Here is a 7,451-nt window from a genome sequence, read left to right on the forward strand (position 1 = left end):
ATATTGAAATTAATTTAAGAAAAATAAGATACTTAGAAATATAAACATAATTTATTGTTTTTATAAGCAATGTAATTTTACTAGTTAAATAAAATTATTTTTAAAAGTCATTTCAAATGTTATTTTGAAATATAAATTATATTTTATTATAATTTTTTTAGCAGAAATTCATTTCTTTGATCAAATAAACTAAATAGTTGCCAATCATTAAAGCGAAGCGATGGATCCTTAAAGCCGCAGTTTCACACAAAGACAGTGAGAAATAAAATTTACTTGTCGAAGGCTCTGTACTGAATTGACATATTGCAATCATAGCCAGAGCTCAATATGAGATGGCAGAAACACCTCTTGTTCAGTGTTTCACCAGTTTGTGTGCACAGAACAAGGCATCGTCTGATGCGAGAGGAAAAGAGTACGAGGAGAAAGAGAATAATTATGAAAAGATATGTCCGAAATTTGTGAAGTAATTTATTTGTATAAATAAAACGTAAGAAAAGAAATAATTCAGCAATTAAAAACGGCAATGTCCACCCAAACATGCAGAGACCCATTAAAATATTAAGAGTTTAGACCAATTAATTTCTTCTAGGCTTCAGAGTTCTTAAGACAGAAAGAAATGAAAGAATTTTATGATATGGGAAAAATGACCAGCTTCTTAAAGCGAAGGAAAAGGATATTTTAATTCGGAGTCTCATATCAAAACTCAGGTAGTATAGAAGGCAAGCTAAACCTTCATAAAACTCCAACAGCCTCTCTCCATTGACCCTCTTTTATGTATCATGTATTATTCTTATGTAGTCGTAAAACTCCTCCCATGTATACTTTTATCTGCAAAATTCATGGTGGAGAGTAGTATCCTATACATCAATTTTTCCAGGTTTGTGCATGTGACTTTTCCAGCTATAACTCTCGGATCTTGCATCTTCATCATCCTCCATGCTGTCACCCTCAGTTGGGGATGTCCCTCCCCGAGACCCTGCACCCAAATGAAGGGGACTTTGAGGGGAACCTGAACCCGAACTGCTAACCTTTGAAGAGTCATTGTACTGATCTTGAGACATCCACAAACCTCCAAGAACCACAACTGGCTGATTAGCAGTCGAAGCTGGAACTCTCCGTGTATGAAGTCGGTATTTCTGCAATCATACATAACTATATCATCAACTCCCAATTCAAACTTCAAAACACATTTAAATCTTTAGGGTGATCTTTTTCCCTAAATGCCTCGTCACCAAACAACTGAACAAGCAATTAAAGGGACCAAAAAACAAAACAAAAACTCACTTGTAAATGGCTCTTTACTTCATCGTTAGTTAGGCCATCAACCTGCATGAGCTCTCTAATTTGCTTTGGTGTTGCTGCTGCAATTCACAGAACACGGAAGTTTAATTAGGAAAATGAACCAAACAAGGTGTAATTTATGACCAGCCAAATCCGTGTGTTCAAAGATGAATCACTTGGCTTATTAAACCAATAGATTGACACATGTAACACTCCTACTCTATGTCTCCAGGTTGATCTAACTTTAAGCAAGTCACAACTTTACACAAACTAAACAGAACAAACACTACCTAATTTCAACCAACACAATTCCAGCATCAAACTCCCCAACTTCTACTAACCAATAATCTCCAAATTGGTCAAAATTACGGTTTTTATGAAACTTCATATCAGAAATCACAAAATAACTTGACATTTCCAGTTTAAGAAAGAGAAATAAACACAGATCCCAATTCAATCTCATACCAAGATTGAAAAAAGAAAATTGAATTTCTACCTTGAGAACCTCCTAGCTTCTGCAAGGCATTAACAAATCGTCTGTGCAACTCAGGGGACCAGCATCTCCTCTGTTTCCTAGCAGCCTGCTGAAGCGATGAAGCCCGCAAAGTGGGCTGAACCGTAGGAGGAGGAGAAGAAGAAGAAACAGCCATGTTGGAACTGCTTCTCGACCCCCTTGAACCACATCCCTCTTTCACAGAAGGGGTAGTAAGAAGAGAAAGCCTATTCATAACACTGTCCTCCTTCTCTTCTTTGGTAGCAGCCGCCAGTGCCACTGTTGTGACCGGCACAGAAGATGAAGAAGAAGAGTACCTAGAAAAAGGCATAAACGCCCTTCTCCCTCCATTTCTATTACTACATGACTGGAAAGGATCCTCGCCCACAGATTGTCCTTCTTCACTTTTCTGCCATCACCAACCATTAACCAATAAAAAAAACACAAACATTAGTGTCTGATTGTTGTTAGAACAAGCATAAACAGAAACAATCTTGGTGTATTCTTTTTCTTTCCATTTTTGCCTCAAAAGGACCGATAACTCTAAAATCATGGCACCCTCATAAATACATAACCTTTCCAACCAGGTTTCATCTTATACCAAGAGATTCCAGTGCTGATTCTCAGAATTAGAGTTTAATCTCGATATTTATGCATATCACTAAAACAAAAGTGCAATTTTGATGGGAGGTGGGTGTGAATTTAGTTATTGTACCTTGGTTTCTAAGTTATGAAGCTGTTTGCGATCAGAGGCATTGTTGTTATTAGTGGTAGAGTTATTCCAAAGCTGAACAGAGCTCATCCAATTCCTCTTATCCGTGGTGCACTCGGTGTCGTTGCGATGGTTTTGGTGGGTGTGATCACGGTCCTTCTTCAAGGGAATGAACTCCTCCAAGACAGGGGTGCATTTCTTGGATTCCGCTTTGAGAAGTGAAATTGCTGCAGAGAGAGAGAAAAGAGGGTGAATTGGGAGAGAGAGAGAGAGAGAGAGAGAGAGAGAGAGAGGAAAGGAAACGAACCGTCGTTTAAGAGGAGCATGGAGAGAGGAAGCTCGCGTTTGAAGGCGTGGATCTTGCGGAGCTCGTCTTCCAATCGGGCGAGGAAATCGTGGAGGGTGGCGAGCTTGTCGGAGGCGGAGGAGAGTTGGGAGAGGAAATCAGTGATGGTTTTGGGGACAAAGGAGGGTCTTAAAACCAAGCTCAGTTCTGAGGGAACCGAACCCATTGGGAATTGGATCGCAGATTCAGATTTTGCAGAGGAAGAACAAGAACAACTGAGGGAAGGGGGAACCCAATGAATGAATAAATAAATAGGGATTGTGAATGAATGAATGAATGAATGAAGAATGAAGAATGAATAATGGAAAGTGGGTTCGATGTGAAGCGAAATTTCAGAACGTCAAGATTCTGCGGAAGAGATAGAGAGAGAGAGAGAGAGAGAGAGAGAGAGAAACAAAGCATCAAGCAACGACGACGGAGGTTTTAAAAGTCACTTTCGGGTCCTCGCGTATTTCTATTTCATCTCCACACTCAAACCCAATTCATTTTCTTCTTTTTAACTTTTAACACTATATTAACTATTTCTACTTTCCCACTATTTTATATATACTTCTTTTTTTTTTTTTTAAATTACACAAACAAATCCCTTTCTTTTTTCTATACCATTAAACAAGCATCCTTTAATTTTATAAGCATGTTACAATTATTTGTCCCGACAATCGTAAAAAAAATTAAATTATTATATACCTGAATCATGATTTTTTTCAAGAATAATTCACTATTTTTCTTGAAAAATTTGGGTTTTATTCTATACTCAAACATGATTGTTTCTAAAAGAATATATATTATTCATATAAATAAAAAAATTATTGCAAAATTATTTAAACTTAACTCGTAAATTTTGAGTTAGAATTTTGATTTACACACAGTGAAGATAAAAAGCATGACTTGTTAATGTCAACCCGCATAATATATGAAAAAATATATACAAGTACAACTAATATTTTTATGAGTAAAATAAATTGTATTGAATACAAAAATAGTATATATGTAAGATGTGAGAGATTTAATATAATAAGTGAATAATTGTATTTTCTAATATAAAATAAAAGAATCATAAAATAACTTTACATAGTAATTTAAATAAATTAAAAAAAAAAAAAAAAACTTTAGGAGTCACCGTGACTCTCTCAATTTATTTATTTTCACTAAAAATATTTCCACTCAATATCTTATTTATTTTCATCTACTAACTTAAACATCAAAAATTTATTTACGGGCGTTTCATCACTTGGTCATTAGACCAACAACTTCACCCACTTTATCTAGTATCAACATAAACAGTTTGATTGATTAGGAGTTTAATCCCCAAAGATCATAATATTTATCTAGTTAATAAATGTAGAATGAAACTTGGTAAGAAATCTAAAACGTAATTTGATTCAACAAGCATCAAGAGGAAACAAAATATTGTACCATGACATCCATTACTTCATTAATTAAATATTAAATTTATTTCATAACTATTTATAATTCTGTGTGTTTTTCTTAGAAATTGTATTTTACTAGTAGTTATGTGTGTTGTTGTGTTCTGAGATGTGTTGTTAAGAAACTCTAAGAATTAAGAAACTTTTGAGAAGTTTTTAGATATTTAAAGAGTTTTTGCACAAAGGTACAATTTGATCATGAGGAAGAAGTATATAAGGTTTTTTTTAGAATTGAGTTTCATAAGTTTATTCTCAAGATTCTTATAGAGATAAACTAGATAGAAGAACTTTAAGATTTTGAAGAATTTCCTTCTTTTTCCTAGGCTACCCAAATGCATAGGGATTGTGGTTAGTTGTTGATTTAAAGTTAGAAAGTTGAGAATCAAGGTTGGGTTGTGCGAAGCTTTCCGATGTTAGCTTAGAGCTTGAGATCATTTCTCCTTCCTTTTCCTTCATTCTCTTCAAATCTGAGGTAAAGGAAGTTAGATTATTGGTTCTTATTGGATTGTTTTGTTGCTTGTTGGCTGATTTCATGATATGGATGCTAAATAGTTGCAATTAAGTTGTTGAATTGCATGATTTTGAATAGTGGTAGTTGAACTTGGTTGTCTTTGATTTTTAAGAGAAGAACTTGATAATCTTGAGTAATGGTGGTTGCATGTGGAATGAATTGTTGGTGATGTATATATATGGAATGTTGCAATGCATTCTTGAATCCTCTGGTTTTCAAGTGGTTTGAACCATTTTTGTGAGTCTACAAGTGTAAAATTCACCATCATGTTGAGCATGACTCAACTCAAGGGTCCTTTATTTTATTCATGTTGGGTGCATGATTGGTGACATTGAACGTAAGGAGAGAGAATTACCTTTGACTTGGTGATGCTAGACATTAAGTTGAATGACATCATGCATGAGAAGAAAGAATTGTCTCTAACTTGGTGATATCGAGTGTTAAGTTGAATGACATCAAGCGTGAGGAGAAAGAATCGTCTCTATCTAGATTGATGCTAGGCGCTAATGGAAGGGTGTTGAATATGAGTTAGGTAGAAGCTCTCTACCTAAAATGGGTGGGGCGTGGGTTTTACCATGTCAGGCATGAGAGTCCAACAATTTTCTACCTTATTCACACTGAGCGCGAGTTGAATGGCATCGAACATGAGCAAGGTAGAGAGCTCCTTGTCTCAATGACACCAAGAGCAAGGCATATGGCACCAAGAGTGGAACACATTATGAAAAATTGTTATTTGCTTGATTAAATGGTGAACATAGATATGTTAGATAACTTATTCCATGTTGTATGTTGTTGGTTATATGTATATTGATATAGGATGATATATATATATATATATATATATATATATATATATATATATATATATATATATATGTATGTATGTAATGTCAAATTGTTGAAGTGTGATGTTGAGAATGTTTTAAGCAATTAGGCATGATATATTGAACACTATTGAACTATTGAGGTGTTGATACTGAGAGTGTTTTAGGCATTTAGGAATGGTTGTTGATTGACTTAGGATTAAAGGAAAGGGTGTTTTCAAAAGTTGGATATCTCATTATGAAGATATTGGTGTGGTGCTCGATGAGCTTATTTGTTGGAAAATCCTCATTGAGTAGGCGTTATCTTTTGGGGTGGGTTGTTAAGTCTCCTCTAGGTCCTTAGTCGATATTGAGTAAGATATGAAGTCAAGGGTTAAACCTTTAACTGATTATTGGAGATGTGTGTGGTATCACGAGGATAGTTAGCAGATTGAATCCACATATGACTTGTTTAATGCACGCCAATGTCATGGTAGACTCATACCCAAATCATGTTATACCCGATGGTGGTACTAGACTTTCCTTGTTTAAGTGGTAATATTCAAGAAATCATGTTGTAGGGATTGGTATACCAATTGGTTGTTGATCTAGCATATGTAAAAATATCAGTTGGTTCGGTACGATTAAGCTACTTAAATTTCTCACCTTTATTGTAAGCGATATCTCCATAGGTGAACGTGTGATGACAAATGTAATTGAGATGATTTGCATATGATGTGGTGTGATATGGTGTTGACCATATGCTTGTTGATTATATTGATGAGAGACATTGGTGTGGTGAAATATGAATTATCATATATTATTAAGTGCTCTAACTTGTAAGGTGTGGAGTGTCATGTTGCGGTGTTTATGTGGTGTTGAAAATGTTGTAATCTAAGAGATGATGTTGTGTATGGTTTACATGTTAGAGATTAGTATAAATGCTTATACTTTTATACTTGCATTAGGTTGTATTATTTTAAATATTATCTTATCCTTACATGTTTTCTTATAGTTAGACTACGACGATCATGTTTATATAAGAGTAGGACAAGGTTAGCCAGAGATAAGATATGATTTTGTAAAGCCATGTTGGTGGATGACTTGTTACTGTTTTGTTGGGTTACTCTAATATAATTGGTTAGTATAGTTATTTCTTAAACGACGACAACTTATAATTTTTTATTCGACAATACTAGATTTCTGTATCAATATATATACTATATAGTTATTTTATTTCCTTAATTATTTTATACTTATATATAATATAGCTCATATATCTAGGTATAATGTTTTATATTAATCTAAGTATTTAATTATTTCTGTTATTAATAATTAATGCATTAAGTATAATAATTATGATGAATTGTTACACTCATAAGTAATAATTTATAAACTATTTATATTGAATTAATACTATTACCACAAATCTATTGTTGATTAAATAAAATTTGATGCTAAATTGATAAAAACGACGAATAGTGAGTATGTGAACATTTGTTTGTAAGGCCTTATATAATGTATTTATTTACTCTATTATTTTCGATTAAGAGGTGGTTTAAAGTATAACTTTCGGTGTTTAAACTTTATTTGATTTAAGAATATGATTTACTTTTTTTTCAATATCTAATAAATCATTTCATGTTAGAGGTGGACCCTTTCTATAATGAATTTACTTTCCTCTAGTAATATGCTATTTACAATTAAATAAGTATTAATCTATTTAGATGAGAGAAAAAAATAAAAAGGAGAAAAATATGTTATATACATTGTTTTTAGTTAAAGAGAAATTTTGATTTTTAAAAATAAAATTTAAAAAAATATCTCCTTATTTTATTTTCAATTAATATTTTTTTTTCAAATAATAGAAGTGTATTC

At 33.3% G+C, this 7,451-nt stretch overlaps 1 protein-coding gene across 2 annotated transcripts; it reads right to left on the reverse strand.

The window, feature by feature from the left end:
• Positions 1-652: 652 nt before the first annotated feature.
• LOC109813097 (transcription factor HHO2) lies at positions 653-3,275 on the reverse strand. Of its 2 annotated transcripts, none has more exons than XM_020377220.3 (5): positions 2,794-3,275; positions 2,490-2,713; positions 1,778-2,183; positions 1,285-1,358; positions 653-1,136 (listed from the first exon to the last, which is right to left on the reverse strand). In XM_020377220.3, exons 1-5 carry the CDS (start codon positions 2,996-2,998, stop codon positions 858-860), a joined length of 1,188 nt encoding a protein of 395 aa, XP_020232809.1. In that variant the 5' UTR covers positions 2,999-3,275; the 3' UTR covers positions 653-857. The 2 variants fall into 2 exon arrangements, with proteins under 2 accessions (XP_020232809.1, XP_020232807.1); XM_020377218.3 differs by having other exon boundaries at positions 1,285-1,361; positions 2,794-3,272.
• Between the last annotated feature and the right edge of the window lie 4,176 nt (positions 3,276-7,451).

This window comes from Cajanus cajan, chromosome 3, assembly GCF_000230855.2.
Source record: "Cajanus cajan strain Asha chromosome 3, NIPB_CcT2T_4, whole genome shotgun sequence".
Classification (NCBI taxonomy): domain Eukaryota; kingdom Viridiplantae; phylum Streptophyta; class Magnoliopsida; order Fabales; family Fabaceae; genus Cajanus; species Cajanus cajan.